Source organism: Canis lupus, chromosome 1, assembly GCF_011100685.1.
Source record: "Canis lupus familiaris isolate Mischka breed German Shepherd chromosome 1, alternate assembly UU_Cfam_GSD_1.0, whole genome shotgun sequence".
NCBI lineage: Eukaryota > Metazoa > Chordata > Mammalia > Carnivora > Canidae > Canis > Canis lupus.
Window position 1 is genome coordinate 68,248,743 of NC_049222.1, and position 22,307 is coordinate 68,271,049.

Consider the following 22,307-nt stretch of genomic DNA (forward strand, 5'->3'; position numbering starts at 1 on the left):
ATTACGGATTTTTGACGAGTCTTTATAGTGAAAACACAAGACATAATTAATACAAGGGCATAGGTACATTAGGGAATTATTCTATGAGGGTCATTAAAATTTTGTTGTACTTAGAACATCACTGTTAAAAATTTTACACAGCATTCTCTGATGCCTTCAAAGAATACTTCTATTCATTGTGTTTTTCAATAATGCTGTCTACCACATTCTTAAAAGTTTATTCAAAATACTACATGCCAACTAATTTAATTAATTTTGCATGAAATGTGAAAGAATCCATAGAAAATAAATGAAAGAGGGATATTGTTTTGAAATGGGGCTCTTCTAATATTCTCTAAGGCAATGACTGCTTTTCCATGTCACTTAATGCTGGCTGCTATATTGAATTATAGAAAGAATCTGTGGGGTTTCTAGTATAACTTTGTTTCACGGATTTCATCTATTATTCCAGAGCCAACACAGAAGCTCCTAAGTCATAAATCCACATTGTAGCTCTAAGAGAATTTGGCCTCTTCCTGTATTTGCCTTCTGATCTGCTTTCTAAACAAAGCTCTTTATCTCTTACCTCAGTGTGCCTTTATTGTTAACGTTGGGTACCTATGATCCCTAATTATGCTTTGTTATTTCTCTTTTTGTTTTCTATTTAAAAATACTTTTGTGCATTTTTTTTTCTGAATGGAAACATGTTAATGTAAAAAAAATATAGATACATAGATTCTTTTTCCAAAGAACATGCAGTGTTTTGTTTTCATCACCTTATATCTTCTTCCATGATTTTGACTTTGGAAAATAAACATTGTGAAACAGAGGGTAAAAGAGTTTAAGTAATTTTCTTGGTACATAGACACATAATATGATGAACACCTAAGCAATGCTTGTCTTGGTTCCTGCAAGTGAAAAAGCATGCTGCTGTTGACTGGGAATCAAGACATAACAGGGAAAAAAGGTGTTAAACTCATAGAAGTAACATCATAGTACATTATTATAACTCTGGTTATGCAAATAAAAGTAATTAATATTGGATGCCCACTATTTCAAAAGAGTTATAATAAGGATTGTAACATCTTTAAAGATATAAAAGCTCTAGTCTCTGACCTTGAGGAGCTCACAATTTAGTCACTTGTATTTTTTGTCATTTTATAAACCCCGCCATGAAAAGTTTAAGATTACCAGAAATTGAGATTAGAGCTTTATGTTTATAGTAGAAAGAACTCTCTCTGTGTTGTATCAGATTAACCAATTCGTATGCTCCTCAGTGAGTTTATTATAAAAAAAAATTCCACATGCATGAATTGTTGAATGTGGATTGTCTAATAGAGATAATTACTTATAAAAACACCCCAAAATTGCAGAAACAACAAATATTTTGGATAAGGATTGATCATGTTCCATTTTACTCCTAATCTTGTTCTTTCTCTGGTATTTGTTTTGCTTTAATTGTTCTTTATTTAAAAAACAAACTTTAAAAAAAACTTTTTTAAAAACTATGACATTGGTGCATCTGGGTGGCTCAGCTGGTTAAGTGCCTGCCTTTAGCTCAGGTCATGATCCTGGGGTCCTGGGATCGAGCCCCACGTTGGGCTCCCTCTGCAGCAGGGAGCCTGTTTCTACTCCTCCTCCCCGCTTGTGCTCTAGCTCACTGTCTCTGTCACTATCTCTGCCTCTTTCTCTCAAATAAACAAATTAATCTTTAAAAAAAACTAAGACATTTATGTTAATACATTAACATAGCAGGAGATTGGATGAAAAGTCAAATCTCTCCTCCTCCTCGACTCCTTATTCTCAAACGTCAGTGGTAATAGCTTTAACGTATACGTGCAGGTTCTTCCCCAGAATGTCCAAGCATGTACACACATACGTAAATACGTGTGTCTGCTTGCACTGATACTTACCTGTATACCCTTGTAAATATAGATTCATAGTATTTCCCACCTGGACTGATAGTAAAACAGAACCGATAGCCCAGACCAATCAGAGCAGATGTCTCAGCTGTTCCTTGCTATGCTGAGGTGAAAAGTGGTCTCAGGGGACAGGAGGCATGTGGGAGGCTTGGGCAGCAGCAATTTACCAACAAGTACAGAAGGCTATTTCAGAATTCTAATAGTTTTTCTACAACTGTGCCTGAAAGGCCTGTTCCAACCCTACTTTCAATCATTTGATGGCGCATGGTTCCTCTGGTGGCACACTTGTGCTCATGTTCTTTCTCCTAAAGGCCACAAAAGCCCAGCATCAGAGCTCTTAAGGTTGCCCCTTCTATACTAACTTTATATATTTTTAAGTTTGATCCCTTGGAGTTGACCATGGACACTGTACATGCACTTATGAAGGCCTCATGTCAAAACTGGGCAGCAGATGAAGTTTATTTCCAGAACATTCCTTTCACAATCCCCTCTGTGTTCTCTCTGTTGTCCAGTGGGTCCTTTGGTCACATTTTAATGAGTCCATCCTCCCACTTTACCATTCCAGTGATTCTAATTATTCAGAGCTTAGTGTTTTCAGGCTCCCCCCATCTCAGAGCATTTAGTAAACAAAAAACATATCATTTGCTTTATTATCAGAGTACTTTTGATGTGTCTCTTATTACAATGTATTATCAACCCATGGATGGTAGGACTGTATTTTAAACTAGTTTATATCTATCTTTCTACCCGGGGCATTGCATATAAATGTCACTCAATAATGTTTGTGCATTATTCCTTCGGGTAACATTGGTTATGCACTATCACAAAACATCTAGAATGTTTACTTTTTATGCCTTCATATTTTATGTAGATTTCAAAATAAAGGATTGCCACAGTCCACTCAATGGTCACTCTGTTGACATATAGTAACTTCGTGTCTTTATTTTCCTTTAAAAAAAATACATGGTTACTTCTTACACAGAAAGTGTACTCACCCTTCACTTATTATGTTCAATCAGTTGTCTGCAATCAGTTTCAGTCAGTTTTCTGCAGGTCCTAGAATTTCTTCTCCATTATTTTTTATTTGAGAATTGGAAAGTAATTGATATTTATTATTTACAAGTCCTATACTTTGTATGTATTATCTCATTAATTCAAGTTGTCCCTCAGTACCGTACTTATTATTTACCCTAATTTGTAGAAAAGAAAACTAATTTCAGAAAAGTAAAATCGTCTGTCCAAGGTCACATAAATGCTAAGGCCACAATTTGAACACAGGGCTGTGCCTCTAAAGCTCTGTTGTTTTCGCTCTTCATACTAATTCCACCTTCGTGTACTTCTCTGAGGATGCGGTGATATTCTTGAGTATATTTTCCAAACTCTAAGGCACTTACCCACACATGGAATTTCTAACTCATACCTTGTACTTTCTAACACAGTACAGTGAGTAAATTGGTGCGTAATGAATGCTTTAGGTGATCATGATTATAATGGGATTTTAAAAATCAGATGAGATGATGTCGATGATTTGTTAGAGAACTAAAATCTCATCATAACCCATTTTCCTTTAAAGCCATGGCTGTCAAGATGAAACATCTCGTTTTAGCAAACGGCATTAAGCATGAACAGGCAACAGTAAAATCATTTCAGGGAACGTAATAGGGTTACGGAATAAAATCTGAAATAAAATTGACTGTAGCATTAAGCTTTATATGTGAAGAACAAAATGGTGAGAATACTTTGGAATTCAAAGTTGCACGCTGTTGTCGCCACTGTTCCCAGGTGTTCCAGATCGCCTATGTGATTGTGAAAGCAGCAAACTCCCCTCGGCCCGGAAACTGGATTTTGGAACGCTCGCTTGATGGTGTTGACTACAGGCCCTGGCAGTACCATGCGGTGACAGACACCGAGTGTCTAGCTCTCTACAATATCTATCCCCGCACCGGACCCCCATCATACGCCAAAGATGATGAGGTCATCTGCACTTCCTTTTATTCCAAGATACATCCCTTAGAAAACGGAGAGGTAAGAGGAGGAAACTCACCATAAGTACATTGAAATCGGCCTGTCAGAAAGATGTGAATATATCAGTAATTAATGTCAGGGAGATTTTAAAATAGGATTTAGCAGAAGTACATTTAAATGAGTTATTAAATAAAAAGGAAAAACCCAAGGTGATTAGAATTTTAACTACCTTCATCTACTCTGTGTCTCCCTCATCCAATAAAGATCAGAAAAGCGGAAATGGATTTAAGTCAGCAAGTCAGTGATTAGTTTCACACGTAGAGAGACTTTTCTGACATCAAGATTGCAAATAATCGGACAAAGATTAAGACCTTCACGGAGGGTGTGTGTACTCTGGTCTCCAGATGGAGACAAAGGAGGTGAAATTTAGGGAAAAATATAGTTGATATGAAGGGCATTCTGTTGGATTTCGGGTGTTTTCCTGTGCTCGCCACATAGGGCTAAATTTGTTTTTTTTGTTTGGGGTCAGGCTTCCTATCATATGCTTAATTCAAAAGTGCTCAGCTTCTCTGTAGCATCTCCTACCCTTTGGTCAAGATTTTATATTTATTCAAACCATGGCTTCCCCTGTTACCATCTGTGTGATCTTGAGCCAGTGACTGAAATTTTCTCTGCTTCAGTTTCATCTCCCATAAATTGGGAAAAATAATAATAGCTCTTATTTCATATGATCATTAAGAAAATCAAATGAATTATTCCATTTGACGCAGTATAACAGTGCTGACAGACAGGTACTAGGTGTTCTGTAAGCATTAATTCTTTTTATATTTGAATAGTAATAATAATAACCATCATTATCAGTCATAGTAGTCGTCTCCTCTCAGATACCCTAACCTTGACTTAGTGATTCTCTCGGATGCTCCAATATTTCCCTAATCTGTCTCCCTTCAGGAGCTGTGGCCTGGCTACTTTTGTCCTACCTGCTAATATACATCTCAATTTATACTCCAATCTGACAGTCGCTCCTCACTCGTCCACACACCTGAAGCTAGTATCATTTTTTATATTCACATTTTCAGTAAACCCATATCCATAATCCGTGAGGTCCACCTCAGCCAGTCGAGGATTATCTTTTTAAACATTTTTCAGAGAAGTTAGATTCTTGACATAAATCGATCACTCTCCCTTTGTCAAATTATTGTCATATTATTCTACGAATGTATTCTAGTGCCTCACTGTGTCTCAGATTCCATGTTCAAAAATATCAGTTTTGGAGAAGAAAAATTCCAAATGGTACTCTCAGCAGAGATTTCAATCTGCCAAATGACAAGGAGTCAAATGCAGGGAGTCAAACAGCTGTTCAACTTGCTTTGTGCCCAGAGACATCCAATTCCCGGCCAGATTGGCCTGAGGATATGGGAGTAGGGATGGAGCACAGAGATAATATATTTGAGTTGAATTTTTATTATTTTTCCCCCTGGATCTCGTATTTACCAGAACTCATAATTATCTAATATTTATAAAGCTATTTTTTACCTTGAAAAAATGATCCAATTCAGAAACTGATCGAACAATATTAAAATGTTCTTAGATAGATATGTAACCTACAGGTTTACAGGCATATCCCCAATGCATGCCCACCCAAAGGATGGTTCTCCATCCTTTAGACCAGGTCAGCCTACTGACATGGAGCAAACAGAAATGTTGTTTGTTTGCCCAGCTGGCTATATTATTTGCATTCCTAGACACTTACTAACAACTACTCATCGATAGTGGCTCTTAGGAGCTACTTGCTCAGATTTCCCTGTGACATGTGTTTAATTAAGCCTATTTCTTTTTCATAGGGAACTAGGTGTTAGAAAAAGAAAGTAATTCAAAATATTTGAAATAAAGTGGTAGTATTTAAGAGTTAGAATTAAATTCAGACGTCTCCTGAAATTCCTGTCTTATAAACATCTTACTGTAAACATCTTACTTTTGTAAAACATCTTACTTTTTGGAATAAACAGGTCCAGGGAAGGTAGGTGATATATATTCTCCAAAACTTCCCCCTCATTGGTAACAAAACTGAGATAAGAATCCAGGTAACCAGATACCCTGACCAACACTGGAAATTGATTTTTTTTTCTCTCTTTTTAAAGTTAGTAGTTGATAAACTCAAGAATTTAGAGGAGACAGAGATGCTGGATCCAGTACAGGAAGAAAGAGTCCTAATTCTGAGGTGTCATAATATAGAAGAACATATAAGAGATGGGAAGACTGGGTTCTCGTCTTGCTTCTAGTTTTTGTGGGATCTTGGGTTGGTCAGTTAATTGCTCAGAGATTGAATTTCTTGAATACATGACTTAGTTTAATGTATAAATTGACCTAGGATATCTTTATAATGCAATTTTGGGTATCATCTGCCATATAATGTGGGAATATTCTAAAATTTTTGGATGCTTACCTCCAGTACTTCCCAGACCAATGATTGTAAAACAAATCTTACTAACTTTTAGTTATAAAATGATGCTTTTTGGATACCACCCAAAATAAAATTATTAGTACTTATGTTCAAAACTTCCCAGAGAAGTAATACTCAAGTAAGAAAAATGAACATATAAACCAGTAAATGCAGAAAAATATAAGAAGAAGAAGAAGAAAGAAAAGGAAAAAAGGAAATCCTACAACAGAAATCTTTTTTTGAAGATTTTATTTATTTATTCATGAGAGACACAGAGAGAAGCAGAGACACAGGCAGAGGGAGAAGCAGGCTCCAGGCAGGGAGCCTGATGTGGGACATGATCCCAGGACCCCAGGATCACGCCCTGAGCTGAAGGGAGACGTTCAACCCCTGAGCCACCCAGGCATCCCCCTACAAAAGAAATGTTTAGAGAGTAAACAACTCCCTCAGTTGAGCCAAAGGAGTCACACTGAGATCTCTTCTCAGAATAGAGGGAAACCAGAAACAATTCTTGGTATCGCACAATTTCAAGACCAATATGGAAAATTATCTCCAATATGAGTTAAACTAGGCATATAACAGAATTTACTTCCAATGTTGATGGATAATTGTATTAAGTATAGAATTGCAGAGTTGCAGCTTTTTTTCTTTCTTTTGGCACATGTTGTTGTCTTCTGGTTTACATTGTTAATGTAGAAAAGTTTAGTTATTGAATAATTTACCTATTGCCTGTTTTCTTTGATTTCTTTAAAGATAAAAATCTTTACTATGATGCTCCAGATTGGCACTCCCCAATACAGTAGTCACTAACCATATGGTATTATTTAATTTAGATTTTATTAACTCAAATAGAATGAAAATTCAGGTGCTCAGTTGCATAGCCACAATCAGGTGTTAAATAGCCACATGTGACTAGCAGCTACCATGTTGAATTATTCAGAATAGAACCTTTCCGTCATTGCACAGAGTTCTGAGCAGCACTGCAGTGGATGATACCTTCTTAATTTCTGGATTGAGATTTATTTGGTTGGTATGTTTGCAGAGTCACATCTTTCATCAGTTCAGGAAATAATTCAATCATTAACTCTATAAATACTGTCTCCTTCCTTCCTATTTGTCTCCTCTATAAATACAATTAAAAATAATTTGGGGGGATCCCTGGGTGGCTCAGTGGTTTAGCGCCTGCCTTTGGCCCAGGGCGCCATCCTGGAGACCCGGGATCGAGTCCCACATCAGACTCCTGGTGCATGGAGCCTGCATGGAGCCTGCTTCTCCTTCTGCCTATGTCTCTGCCTCTCTCCCTCTCTGTGTGACTATCATAAATAAATAAAAATTTAAAAAAATGTAAAAAAAAATAATTTGGAACTTCTCACTGTATATTTTATACTCTTTTGTATACATCCAACCTCTTGGCCTTTATTCTTGATTTTAGGTATGTGTTTCTGGTTCACTTCCAGTTTACTGATTCTCTCTTTACCTACGTAAAAATCTGCTATTCAAACTATTCATAGGCTTCTTGATTTCATGTATTATACTTTTCAGTTCTAGAATTTATCTTTGTTTCATTTTTGAATAGTTTAGCATTTAATTTTAAATTGAAATTGCATGGATTTATAGATATCTAAGTTTAACAAGATTATATGTACATTTTTAATATTCTATCTTTATCTCCTTGAGCATAAAGTAACAATTATTTAATACTTTTTGTTTGATAATTCTAATATCTGGCTTCTGTGGATGTATATTACCTGATCTGCTGATTCTTTTTTCTGATGTCTTATGTGCTCATGTTTCTCACTTTTACAAAACAGAAGTTATATTTTTAAATGTGCATGTAGAAATCATTTGAGGCCTAAGATATGGTATTGTGAGGATTTTCTGATGCTTCTACCAGGCAGTGGCAATATGGCTGATCTTACGGAGTATGAAATGATTTCACTCATACATGAAATTTAAGAAACAAAGCAGATGAACATAGGGGAAGGGAAGGAAAAACAAAATAAGACAGAATCGAAAGGGAGACAAACTGTAAGACACTCTTAATTCTAGGGAACAAACTGAGGGTCGCTGGAGGGGAGGTGGGTGGGGAGATGGGGAACCGGGTGATGGGCATGAAGGAAGGCATGTGATGTAATGAGCACTGGGTGTTATATGCAACTGATGAATCACTAAATTATACTTCTGAAACTAATAAACACTCTATGTTAATTAAATTGAATTGAAATAAATTTTAAAAATTAAAAAAATACAGTTTTAGGGAGTAAAATTTCTGGGACTTCGATAACACAAAGCTGTAACAGCTGCTTTAATTCCAGTTTACTTTAGGCTTCCTGTTTTTGGAGTCTAGACTGAAGTATGTGGGATTTACCAAAGCCCCACCCATACAAGTCTTATTGCTTCCTAGCACATTAATGTCATCAAAGCACTGCTTAGTCTCAGCCATGTCTTCTGGACAGGGAAATGCCCACCAGACAAAAGCTGTCACAATATGCCCTTTACCTCTTTTGATATCTTTCTTCTCCTTGATATCGAGAAGGTGATTTTTCTACCCTTTTGATAACTATCTACTGGCTTAAAATAAATGTTTTGACATTTTTCTGCACTTGGTCTGGTTGTTAATCATTGACTGTATTAACATTCATTATATAATCTACCATAAAAAGGAGCGTGGTCTCATATGCATTTTTAAAATTGATTTTGAAAAAAAAAAGAAAAAAAAGAAAATTTATTTTGGAATAATCGTAAACTTACATAAATGTAAGAAGAATATAGAGAATCCATGTCTTCTTGACCCAGCTCCACTGTTAATACCTTCAAAGCCACTATGCATAGGTCAAAACTAAGAAATCAACATTGATTGCATTATATTACATTGATACATGATTTCATTCATTTTCTTCAGTGTCTTATTTGTTTTCTGGGATCCAGTTTGGGATACCTAATTGTATTGTCATTAGGTGTCTTCTTAGTCTCCTCCGAATTATGAAAATTTTCTAATCTTCTCTTATTTTTCGTGACTTTAGTTTTCATCACTTTTAAAAGCACAAAGCACTGGTCAAGTGTTTTGTGGCATATTAGTTTATTCATTTTGCATTCTTTGGTGTTTTCTCATGATTAAACTTGGCTTCTGGATTTTGGGGAAGGATACCATGGAGGTGAAACAGCTTCCTCACTGCATCACTCCCATTTCTTTTTATCTTTTTATATGGACATCTGTTGTCTATTTCCTTTTAACTGGTTTATAAATCTTACTGTGCTTTTTTTTTTTTTTTCTTTTAGAGAGAGTAAGAAAGGTGGGGAGAGGCAGAAAGAGAGAAAGAATCTCAAAGCAGGCTCCATGCCCAGTGTGTTTTTAGACAGATTTTTATTTTGGACAGCAGAGCCTAAATATTCACTATGATTTGAAATATACATTTTTGACTAAGCGTTGATGATCATTTGCTTCCAGTCTTTCACAATACCGTTTAAATATAAATTTAAGTCAGAGAATAAGAGAAATAAGAACAAAGTATTTTTAAGGCCCATCCATGAAACAAGATATGATAAAAAAAGTCTCAATTTTAACACAGTAATTAAGCAATAATGATTATGTTATAGGCATAGAATATTAATAGAAAATAATCTTCTGTGACTAATATCAAATCTATCAAGTCTAAGGTTTATTGCATTGTTACTTGCCTGGAGAATTTTGGGGACATGTCAAAATGTTTAGAACATTTTACAATATTATACTTCAGATGAAAAGTGCCTCACTTTAGACCTGAAAGTTACCTTAGGTAAATTCCTCATTGTTCTATTAAAACCCTTTAACAATACCCTTCAATATTACAGGCCTCAACTTCAGCTTCTTCTGTATCCAAACTGTAATACTGCCTGTTGCCTGTGTCATTATTAAAAGCCATGTGGCTTTTTCTTCTGCTCTCTTGAATTTTAGCAACATCATCTCTGCTTATTTCTTCTATTTATTTGTTGCTCCAGCCACCTCCACTCTTTCCCCCTCCATCCTCTGGCTTGGCCTCTTCTCTGCCCTCCACTTCACATTTCCTAAAAGAGATCAACAAATGTTGATTATGTGGATTCACCAGAAGGGTACTTTGGGGCACACATCCAGTCCCCTAGACAACTAGATTCAACTACTTCCAAGAAAGAGATTAGTCCTGCAGTCTAGCATCCTAGGCTTGCACCCAGAGGGAGAAGAGTTCACTCTGAGCTATGAGATGATCAACTCTCAGGCCCTGGCAAAGGAGAGAAAATGGAGGACAGTGGAGGTATAATAATATGACCCAGTATGTTGTTATCCAAGCTGTAGACAGAAGGAGGCTTTGAACAAAAGCCTTCAAGGATTTTCATTTTAGAAAAATTATGTATCATCAATGCCAAGAGAGGGCTTAGCAGGCAACATGCCTTGCCTTGCTTTGAGAGAATGATCCTGAGCTCCCTAGTAGGAGCTGTAGGGTATGAAGCAACAGACTCCAGGGGTCCTCCATTACTTTGAGGCCAAAGAGAAAAGGTTTGGTGGGAACAGCTGCGTAGGTATACCTCTCCAGCGGCGCTACAGGGCGCCAGCTCTATCAAGAGCTACTATTGGCTCAAGTGCTGCCCCTGCAGGAAGCATTTGCCCCAAGATGCTATTGAGAACTGGTAACAAGAACCGCCGCCTAGAGACACGACTGACAACCGTGCCTGCCGCACTGGTGCCTCCCGAACTTGGTTTTACTTGGACATCCTCATTGAGGACATTTGAAAGAGCTGTTTCTTGGTTCAGGGCTTATAATCCAGTAGATTTGGGAAGGGTTTAGGAAGCTCTCTATATATTTTAACAAGTAGTCCTGATGATTTTGATGCCCCTCCTCTGAACTTACTGTTCAGATTTTCCAGCCTTCTCAAACTCTGGAGAAGAACTGATCATCAGCTATTTAAGGCAAGAGCGTCAGTCATTCTAGCTACGCTACTTCTACCTAAAGAGACATGTTTTTCTGTCAGGAAACATGATTGGCTTTGGCAGACTAAATCCCTGGGTAGGTTTAGGTTGAGTAAATAGAATTTGAGCTATAACTAGGTTATGGATGGTTGAAGAGGTGGCTGAAAGAGGGGGGAGGTCACATTAATATTATTGACAAGGATGGGGATGTAGAGATGGGACTACTTTAGGGGTCCTAGAATGAAAATAGTCATTAGTGTTTTTCTTTTCTATGAGACTCTCTCCTTTCCCTGGCTGGGATTATTCCTTTTAATTTCTTTGGGTTGTCACTAGACTGCTAACTAAATATGCATGGTTACCATAGTAATTTTTGCTTCAATTTCCTCATACAGAGGAAGAGTTATTTACATATGATTTCTTCTTCTTACTGCTCTTCTGGACTGCAACTCAAATGGAACTTAGATTCACTTTGATTCTGCTTTTGAAACATGGCAGGCTTATATAAAAATCCCTGAGAAACCGTCATTAATTCTGGAAGACTCTTTTTTCCCCCTGTAAACTATATGTAGAGCTTTGATATAGTTTTGATTTCCTCTGTGACAGAATTTTATATACACAGACAGAATATTTTCCTTCCTCTTTTCATCACCTGACATTATGGTGATTCTTAGACCTGCAAACACTGGAGAATGAAGAAATGAAACCAACATTATATTTAAAATCGTTTCGGAGATCTTTCTTTGATGTAATACTGTTGAGGGTATAGCATGACGGCGCAGAAGTTGTGTGGAAATGAGGAACGAGACTTTCACAATTTTCCTTGGAGTTGTTCCTCTATGGAACAGCAGCCAGGGATCACTAATTTGTATCAGTTATGAATAGAGACTTAGGGAAATGCTTATTTTGGGTTTTAGACTTCCTTTCCTGAAAAATAACTGTGGTATTGACCAACATGGTGCCAGTTAGTACCCTGGGGAGCAGCATGAAAGTACGTTGTCACAGTGAGGGTCACCCGGCATCCTCTAAAAAGCAAGTTTCCATTCTAGTTGGAATACACAGAGCCCTTGAAATATTCTGGAATTACACACACATAAAATTAATAATTCATTTAAAAAATAGACCTTTGTGATTAAGATAAAATTAAGAGGATTGTGTTCTTCCTCTCTGTTGATCACTTTATAGATCCCCCCCCCAGCAATATTGTGCTTAGAAAATATCAGTAAATCCTTGTCAAAATAATACAGTATTATTGAAAAGTCATGAAGGCCAGAGAAAGCAAACAAGAATGGAATCTCAAGGAGATAGCGCCGATCCTCAAGAGCTGGTTATCTCAGTGTTATGGAAGAGGATTTACCAGGATTTATTAAAATTAATAAACAGAAAGTTCCGTTTCCATTAAGCGAGGTAAGGTAGTACAGGGCCGAGTAGAAGGCACAGAAGCACACTTCCTTTCAGGTATAGCTTTGCCATTGATTAAACGTGGGGCTTGGGCAGGTGAGTGAACCGTCCGCTGTGTGTCTGGGCCAGTTCATCCCACTGTAATGAAGACCAAAGTAGGTCCTTTATGGTATTGCCTCCTTGTCTATATTATATGATCCCCAATTTTCTAGTTCAACAGCTATTTGCGGGGTGACTGAGCTGGCGTAGGCTGGATTGAGAGTGGGGTGCACGACCATGGCAGAGCCATGCTGTGCTGCTGTGTGTGGTCAGCACAAGGGGAGGCGGGGGTGACAAGACAGGAATGGAAGAATAAGCAAAGCAAAAAAAAAAAACAAAAAACAAAAAACAAAAAACAAAAAAACCCAAGAGCTTACTGGAGTTTAAAGAGACAGAAGAGATCGATGAAGGTCTCAGGTGCTGACATGGGTTAGTCTGGGGCCTGGCAGGTCACAGTAATGATAACTGGCATTTACCTCAGGCTTGTTTTATGGCAGGCACTACTCCACGGGTTTACAAGGAGAAACTCATGTGTACTCACACTTGCCTCATTTTATAGCTGAGGGAAATGTGGTGCAAACAGGTTAAATAACTTGCCCAGAGTTTCAACCTAGTAATTTTTGGAGCTATGATTTGAATCCAGTGTGTCCTCTGGGCACCAGAAAGGCACAAGAACAAATTTTCTCCTGCATCTGGGATTTTCTTGGAAAATCTGCTGGGCATTGCAAGCCCAAGAGGCCTCACTCCCAGCAGACCCTGCTTCTCTCCGCATGAGTGTGCACAGACCCAAGATTGGGCTGCTGCCTAGTTTTTAGCTTACAGGGGTTTAATATTTTAATGTTTTATGTTGTGGAAAAATTATTCACTCTCCTCTTTTTCTTTATGATAGCAACTTACTTTAAAAGTATAGAGTAGCATTTTTTAAAAATTTGCATTCTCTTTTTTGCAACCTTTTTATTTATCTTGTTATTTTTTACCCTTTAAATGTTTTTTAATTTCTAGTTTTAACAGTTTTATCTTGGTATATTTACATTTATCATATGTTGTTTTTCTTTTTTAAACTTTATTCCAGTAAATGATTTAAGTTTCTTCTATATTGTCTTATATATATATATATTGTGTGTGTGCATATATATAGCTTGCTTCCGGGCACCCTTATAGACTGAGTGTTCTAGTCTGTGGGTGTCCCTAGAGACTATTCCATATTAAATAGGTCAGTGATAAATAAAGTAAGAAAAGATTTCTCACCAGAGCATCTTAGGGACATAATTCACAGATCCTATGTGGGTGTGTTAGTTCAGACTGCTGTGACAAAAATGCAGTAGACTAGGTGCCTTTCTCACTGTTCTGGGGATAAGAAGTTCAAGATCAAGGTGCCAGGATGGTTGAGTCATGCCGAGGACTCTCTTCTGATTTCTTCACATGCCGGAGAAGGCAGAGAAAGAAGCTTGGTAGTATCTCTTGTTATAAGGGCCCTATTCCCATTATGAGAGCTCCCCTCTAATGGCCTAACTACCCTCCAAAGACCCTATCTCCAATGCCATAGCATCAGGATTAGAATTTTAAAATATGAACTTGGGTGGGACACCAACATACAGTCCATAACAGTGGGTCACTCTCATTAACACCAACAGAGCTTCTGTTGTGTAGGTAGACTTAGAAGTCCAGAACTTTTCAAGCATCATGTAGGTGCTTGCTTTCAATGGCATGCTTTATTGTCCCATCAAACCCCTCTGAATATGAGAAACTGTTACTTCTTTTTCCATTTCCATAAGAAAGTACATAATGCTATGTTAGACAGACTTGAGGCCCATCATAATAACATCATTACTTCTTAAAATAAAATTCTCAAATATTCTAATACAGTAATCCTTTTTTGAAGCCTTTCAAATTGACTATTAACATCAATAATAAAATCATATGTCTTGAAAGTAGCTACTCATTTCATCCACATTATAAAAGAGATAATAGAGGGATCCCTGGGTGGCGCAGCGGTTTGGCGCCTGCCTTTGGCCCAGGGCGCGATCCTGGAGACCCAGGATCGAATCCCACGTCAGGCTCCTGGTGCATGGAGCCTGCTTCTGTCTCTGCCTCCCTCTCTCTCTCTCTCTCTCTCTCTCTCTCTGTGACTATCATAAATAAATAAAATTTAAAAAAAAAAAAAAAAAAAAAAAAAAAAGAAAATAAAAGAGATAATAGAAAACAAGGTTTTAAATAACTTCGAAGAGATTCATTTCTCGAAAGTATAGATAATTATATCAAATATTACATTTGGCAGAGATACAGCAATTCCCCATCTTATAGGTAATTATATTAAGAATATTAAGTAAAGGACCAGGTGAATGATTTTTTTGGGCCATCAAAACTTAAAATTTGTGTTCTTCTTTTATATTGGCTCATGCTAATTCTTTAAAATTATTACTTTTATTGTCAATTAGGTAAAATCCTGTCTGGACTGAATTGACATTATCTATCTCATTGTTAGAAACAACAGCTACCTATACCCCTAAATTTACTAATCTCTTAGTCTTTTGGACATCTGAAAATTTTGTCAGTTTTGATCTGAATAAATTTCAGACTTTATTTTATAGACAAGTGGTATTTTTTGTATGAAAAACAGTATTTTCATACATTCCACTTTTGGTCAGTGCTGAAATCACTGTCAAGTAAGGAAATTTGTGCAAGGATGGAATAAGATTTAATATTATATAGAATTTTTAGTTTATATATCCACTAATTCTTTTCTCCTGTGTAAATATTATAGAGACATAAATGCATGAGTATTTAATTATGCTAGCATGTATGGAAGAATTTCAGAAAAGCTAGGTAAAGCAAGTTCCACTTGTTATATTAATTGCAACTTGCCATAAAAAACACCCATGTTAAAGTTCTCTGAACTGAGAATTATAAATTGTTGGTTTTTTGAGTCAATTCTAAAGCATATTGAGATGACAAAATTATGAAGTAGGAACAATATTTACAGTGCACAGAAAGAGGGAAAAATAACTTTAAGCATATTGGACCTTATAGGAAGCATTTGAGACTATTGAAAGTCATCTGTGGCTTTTAAAATCAAGAGTGAAGTCCTGAGCAAACATTCTCTAATGGAATAGCAGGTCATGCTCCATTTGATGATGCCTCATCACTTTTTTTTTTTTTTTTTTAACATTACTGAAGTAGGAGCTAAGCCTTTCAGTCAAAACGAAAACTCCATGGAGAACAAAAGGATTCGTGGGTTAACTATTGTTATTGTCATGAGCAATGTTGGCAGTTGATCTTCTATGTGGTGTTCATTGATTACAAAGCACATGTCATACACTTTGCCATCTCACCTTCATCAAAGTCTTGAGGACACTTGGAGCCAAAGCGGTTTTTTATTCTCATTTTGCAGATGGAGGTTAAATAACTTGTTCACGGTAACATAGGGGTAAATGTTCAACATTAATCTCTGGGTCCAGGTCCAGCTCCAATCTTCTGATGGCAAATCTCATAATCATTTCATTTCCTAAACTGAACCCTTAGGTCCAATAAGCCATCTTCTAAATATGTATTTGCCATTGGTCAGAAGGGCTGTGTGACACTGTGAATAATTAAGTACCATCCACCATCTTTACTGGGAAGAACCTGAGGATATATCAGAAAACCAGTCTCACATGGGAAAGATAATGTACTATTATCTTTATTGCAGAAGTATACTTGAAAATACAACAAAAGATCTTGAAGCTAATAGAATAAGCTTCTGATCCCTAGGGGAAACTATTTCTACACTAGAGCCATCATCCAAAGTCCTTGAGATAAGTAACCCAGGAGTGGAATGGTTGTGATTGCACTTTACAAGCAAACTTAAAAAGATATCAGCAGCTGCTTTACCAGGTCCCCTGCTATGAAATAAAAACAGTAGAAAGCTCCACTGCAGAGCATGCTAGCCTGAGGATGTGTACTGTTTTGTACCATGGCAGACTGACTACAGCCAAATATGTATTTTCCTTGGAAATAGGTAAATTAATAACTTTGTTGAATTCTGCTACCTGGAAATCACATAAGATGCACAATTTAAATTCCCATCATGGGTAGCAAGAGTCCTATGATACTCATTTTGCAAAGGAGAATGGCAACCTTGGCAAGATGACGAGTTAGAAAATTATATTCCCCTTGTGTAAATTTGCTCTTCAGCTTCATTCCATAAGAATTATTTATTTTCTTATTCAACAGATAAGTGCCTTCTAAAACCAAGCCTACTATTAGGGCGAGCCATATGGAATTGCCAATATTTGACTATTTGTAGTCAATAAATATGCAGTTTCATATGTTTTAAACTAATATATGCCAAAGCATGAATAAACATGTTTGCAGAAATTTAAATTGTCCTCAGCATAACCTCACCTGTATGCGTTATTTTAGTAAAAGCATTAAAGGGAAATCAAGTCTTTTCACTGAAACTATGGTTGCTAAGTATAATAATTTATACTAGTTTTTTTGTGATACTAGTTTTTAGTTTTGTTAGTGATACGGTGAATAGGAAACTGAAAATGAGTCACACTGCATTTGTTTCTTAATTTGGGGGGGTGGAGAATAGCAAATAGCATGTTTCATATAAATAATAGGCATCCCTTAGGAGTCATGGGGAACCACGTGGAAGTTGAAGGTGTATTAGTTACATGCAATCGGTATGAGAACTGAGTTGTTTTGGCTCACAGAATGTAAAGCATGTATGCATACATCTGTGTTTTCACATAAACACATTCCGGTACCCTTATTTGTGCAGCATAATCACATGGGTAGATATTAGCTCTATCAGGAGTGCCAGCTGCCACTTTCTTAGAAGCATTTCAACTATTTTTAAACCTGACGTCCAATTTATAGCAGTTATCCTCTGTTTTCTTCAGGACAAATTACCTTATTGCCAGACTACTGGTGAAACTTTCTGAAAATTATGTGAAGGGGGAAAAAACTCCTCTTATTATTTTTTGAAGAGGAAAACCCATAATAATGATTTAATTTTGCTATTTCTTATCTTTTCATTTGTTCTTTTTATCAGTGGATGAAAAACACTGTGTTCTTCCTTCTGATAATTTGTTATGCTCGTTCCATTTATCTTAAAACAAGATAAACTTTGGTGTTGAATTAGCTGCGATACAGCAGCTCACACATTAATCACAACTGGGCAAATGCATTACTAAAAAGATAGGACATCCAAAATATGGCTGGGATACAGTTTCGGTTCAACCACTATATGATTTGGTATTACAAAGAAATGTTAGGAGTTTGTATAGCCAGTCAGTAGAGCTCAGCATTTAGCTACTTTTTTCGTTAACAAGTACTGAGCACCACCTGTGCAGCAAACTCTGTCTTAGGTACAGGGGACAGAGGACATTATATTTTGGGGAGATAAGATAGATTGATAAATGAGGGGAAACATCCTGAAGACTTGGACAGGCCTGTAAAGGCCGGCCTAGCCCAGAAGAGCCTGGGCCACTGGATGTCGAGTTGGGGGAGGGAGAGAGGAAGAGACTGACACAGAGAGAGACCGAGAGCAGGAGAACGGCAGGAGTCTGGCTGGGGAACGGCACGGTTGTCACAGAGAAAGTGTGGAGGGAAGCGGTGGGAGGCTCCTGTGTTCACAACAATTGCTTGACTTGCCACGATTGTTTCAGTTACTGCATCTCTGAATAAATCGAGTAGCGAGGCTGTTTGTTCTGAGCTAGAAAGCAGTTTCAGAATGAGAAAATTCAGTGTTGTTTTATGTGTTTTGGCGGGGAGAGGCAAAGAAAGAGGGAAGAGAGAGAGAGAAACTTCAGCAGTCCCCACGCCCAGCGCGGAGCATGGTCTCACGACCTTGAGGTCATGACCTGAGCCGGAGTCAAGAGTCCAACACTGAACCGACTTAGCCACCCATGTGTCCTGAGAAAATTCAGTTTTAAACTACACGTGGGAAGAGACCCAAACACCTGCCTTGCAGAAACCGGTCGTAGCAACAGCTGTCAGGGGAGCAGAATTCCTTCCCTGTGCAATAATTATGGCTAAGTGCTGGTTAAAATAAAATAAAATAAAATAAAATAAAATAAAATAAAATAAAATAAAATAAATAAAATAAAATAAGAATATTTATCAGCATAAGGAATGAAAGCATTAAGTTTTTTTTTTTTTTCATTTGTTTTTGTCTTTGGTTTGTAAGATGTATCCTGCTTTGTGATTCTTTTCCAACAAAGCTCACGTCACGTCGGGGTCGCCCTTCTGCGAAAGGGACCCGTCAGCCGAGGTGCAGTGTGTTCGCAGTGCTTCGATCAGTCTTTCTCCAGAGACGTAGCTTTGGGCGGTGATATTTGCCTCTTGGCTGCCATCCCCGGTCTACCTGGTGGGCACGGGGTCTGTCCCACGCGTCTCCCTGGGAATAGAGGCTACAGAGAGGGGCTGGGCTGTAGGGAGGAAGGCCAGAAGCGACGTGGCCCGGTTGCCAGCCTCCGTTACACCCAAGACCTGGTGCCCTGATGTCGTTGCCCTGGTCGGTACGGATCTGGTGCTGGCCAGCGAGCTTAAACTGCCTGCAGGGATGCTGTTAAAACTAGGCGAGCACCAAGTGAGCGCAGCGCTCCGAGGCCATAGCAGGTGCGTCTGGCCTTAGACGTGTGGTGGACGGTGCTCCCTGGAAGCCAGGTCCTCGGGCAACATAACGGGGTGCACCCATCGGCTCACCCGCGGAGCCACTCAGCTGACATTTGCCCGAGCTCAGGGGGTCCTGCGGGCACCCAGGGGGTGGGGGGGAAGCAGTCACCCTCAGCCCAGCCCTGGGCAGGGCCCTATATGAGGACAGAGGGGAGAGGTGGTTCAGGGCATCTTATCCCTAATGCCGGAGAAATAGCACTGCTGGTGGCTAACTCTCATTTCTGAAAATAGCACAGATAATTTTTCAGCCCAATGAAATTTTTATTAAACGAGGAAACAAAGGTAGACTGTGGAGAGGAGCTGGTGTCTGTGCCTCTGATGAGACTAAAATTTCTTTTACAATAATAAAGGAAGCAAGATCTCCAGGTAGTTAAGTCTCCAAAACTGGAAGCTGATCAAATAATGACAAATAGGATATTCATATCTATCTACCTATCTATCATCTATCATCTATCTATATATCCAGATTGAAAATATAGAAAATAATTAGGTCAAGAGCAATCAGTAAAATCTAAGCCAAACCAAACAATACTTTGATACTCTGTTCTGGAACAAGGATTTGGGGTTATTTTGAAAAATCACGTCACTACGACTGCATCCAGAACTTCCAGCTGCAGAAAGAGAAGTAAACAAGTCATCCCGGTTGGAAGACTGCAAGGTTAAATAACCAGCAAAGACGGAAAACGCAGTTACATTCTTGTTGCTGCCCAGTGACATGATTATAGCTCATAGAATTCCCTAAAGGGAAACAACAGAGGGATGTTTCTAGAGAACGGAATGCAAATACCCTTTGCCTGTGTGTTTTAAGATCAGATACCAAGAATGAAGATTGGGTAAGGGAGGTTTTCAGTATTTACTTTTAAAAAGCATTTCGAGGGGCCCCTGGGTGGCTCAGCCGGTGAGCATCTGCCCTCGGCTCAGGCCGTGACCCCAGGGTCCCGGGATTGAGTCTCACGTTGGGCTCCCCTGCTTCTCCCTCTGCCTGAGTCTCTGCCTCTCTCTCCAGGTCTCTCATGAATAAATAAATAATATTTTAAAAATTATAAAATAAAAAGCATTTCGAGGGGCCTCTGGGTGGCTCAGTTGGTTAAGCGGCTGCCTTTGGCTAGGGTCATGACCTCAGGGTCCTGGGATCGAGCCCCGCATTGGGGTCCCTGTTGGGGGAAGTCTGCTTCTCCCTCTGGCCCTCCCCCTGCTCACGCTCTCTCTCTCTCTCTCTCAAATAAATACAATCTTTTAGCAAAATAAAAAGCATCCTATATGCAGTCATTTAGCATAGAGTCTTTCCCACTGCCTTTCCGCAGATCGCCGTGCATGTTTACTTGGCGTTGCTGTAGTAAAGCTAACCATCAAGTCCCTTGAGGGAGGGGACCGTGACTGCCTTCCTGCATTTCCCTGCTGCTCAGTCCCCACGTGAACAGATGTGTAAAGCCTTCCGTGCCCACGGCCGAATCCGATCATTCTTGCCTGCGAGGGGAAAGCGGGGCCTTGACTCCCCTCGTCGGGCCGACCCAATGAGCCAATCCGCTAGCTTTCAGGTTGGTGACGGGAAGCTCCCACCTTGGGTCTGGTAGGCATTTTCACGCGTCATTCAGGTTTGTGCGGGCGCTACACCGGAGTCCCAGGAAAATCAAAGACAGAAAGGCCATCAGTTAGTTTGGATTCAGATTTAAATATCCACGTAAGAACATCAGTGGGCAAACTCCGTACACACAACAGTCATCCTTATTTTGCCCCCCTCGTCTCTGGGGGTTACCTAAGAGATGTGGGTTTTTTTTTTTTTTTTTTTTTTAGTTCAAAACTAACACATCAGCAAAATGCTACAGAGGCCACAGACTGTTATCTTGAAGATCGTGCATTAATTACTCACATCAGGAACCAATTTTGCAGCCCTCTTCCCTCATTTAAGGGAGTACTTTCTAAACAGCAGAGAGATATCCAGTGTCCTGGAACAACGCACCGAACCAAATTGGTGTCTCCACGTTGATTTCTCTTTTGAAATTAATTTCCAGTTTGATTTTCTTTTGCCTCCGGTGTCCTAGCCGATCATTTGGTAGCAGCTGGATACTTTTATGTTAACATCTGGAATTGAGTTTTTTTTTTTTTTTTAATTTGTCTGATGCATATAGAATACTTCTGTAAGACATGCATTTTCCCCAGCTGCTGTTTATTCATTTCAAAGAGACATGGTTAAGTGAGTGTAACAGCCTCTGAAATTCCTAAGGAAACACAGAGCATGTTTAATACAAAGTCCTGCCAGTCTATTTTGTCTCGTACCAGCTTTTCCCATGGCAGGCGCGGTGGAGATCTGTACGGAAGGCAGGCCTTTGAATGGTACCAGGTGGTGGTGTCGAGCACGTGGACCTTGGGAACCAGGCCTGCTTCGGGACCATTGGGCTGTCAGACTGTGGCTGTGTAACCATGGAACCGATCTTTGAAATTCAGTTTCTTGATCTCAAAATGGAGAAATATAAACACATGCCTTCCAACGGAGGTCGTATTAAATGAGACGATTTGTATAAAATATCTGGCTCAAGGTGGGGCCTCAGCAAATGACAACTATTATTAGCATTTGCCGTTGTGTGTTACATACACAATGCAACCTAGAACCTTCTTTTCCTGACTTTCTCGGGCTTTTATGTGGGTGACTGGCAGTTGGGCGATTTGTACAAGGTTTTCCAGAGCTGCAACAGAACTTTGTCTTTTGAAAAACTTGCTCTTTGAGTGGAAGGAGATGAAGGGCTCGAGCTGGCCAAGGACTGTAGAGGAAGCCAGAGAAGGCTTCCTTTCTGAGCTTCTGTAGCAAAAACTGTGAAGTGTGTGTGCGAAGAAACTTGACTGTTGAAGCAATCCTCCGGAATTCATGAACTAAAATAAGATCTGTGACTTTCAGCTCTTGTGGTGGCAGGGATAAAAGGGTTCATTACCATCGGTGAAATGTTGTTTCAAATGTTGTGAAACTCCTCTCAAAGGGAGC

General features: G+C 38.8%; 1 protein-coding gene across 2 annotated transcripts in view; it reads left to right on the forward strand.

Annotated features, from left to right (window-relative positions):
* Positions 1-22,307, forward strand: part of LAMA2 (laminin subunit alpha 2) — a 584,053-nt gene that overhangs the window by 177,918 nt on the left and 383,828 nt on the right. For both annotated transcript variants that reach the window (XM_038526758.1, XM_038526759.1), the window contains exon 4: positions 3,684-3,926. In XM_038526758.1, coding sequence (XP_038382686.1) covers positions 3,684-3,926 — 243 coding nt within the window. The remainder of the gene's footprint in view (positions 1-3,683; positions 3,927-22,307) is intronic.